The following is a 323-nucleotide window of genomic DNA, read 5'->3' on the forward strand; positions in this document are numbered from 1 at the left end:
ATCCTCAGCCAGACCTTTGCGCGGGTGATGGACTGCAAGGACAGCGTCATCGAGGCGAGCGCGGGGCTGGTGGGGTGGGGGTGGCACCGGGGCCACCCGTGACACCCCCCCCCACCCTCTGCAGTCCCTGGCCACAGACCTGGAGGAGGCGGAGGAGCAGCACGCCCAGGCCCTGCGCAGCCACCTGCACAACATCGACCGCCTGCTGCAGCTCCAGCGCTGCCGCTTGACGTGCCTGGAGGAGGGGTACGACGCCCAGCTGGAGGCCCTGAAGACGGAGTTTGAGGCTGAGAGGTATGAAGGGGGAGAGGGACAGCAGTGGC

At 68.7% G+C, this 323-nt stretch overlaps 1 protein-coding gene across 1 annotated transcript in view; it reads left to right on the plus strand.

The window, feature by feature from the left end:
* Window positions 1-3: 3 nt before the first annotated feature.
* CCDC65 (coiled-coil domain containing 65) overlaps window positions 4-323 on the plus strand; it is a gene marked incomplete at both ends in the record, with an annotated part of 1,186 nt that continues 866 nt past the window's right edge. Inside the window, 2 exons of the mRNA XM_009573428.1 lie at window positions 4-54; window positions 125-294. Of these exons, the coding sequence (XP_009571723.1) occupies window positions 4-54; window positions 125-294 (221 nt within the window). The remainder of the gene's footprint in view (window positions 55-124; window positions 295-323) is intronic.

This window comes from Fulmarus glacialis, unplaced genomic scaffold, assembly GCF_000690835.1.
Source record: "Fulmarus glacialis isolate BGI_N327 unplaced genomic scaffold, ASM69083v1 scaffold18902, whole genome shotgun sequence".
Lineage (NCBI taxonomy): Eukaryota > Metazoa > Chordata > Aves > Procellariiformes > Procellariidae > Fulmarus > Fulmarus glacialis.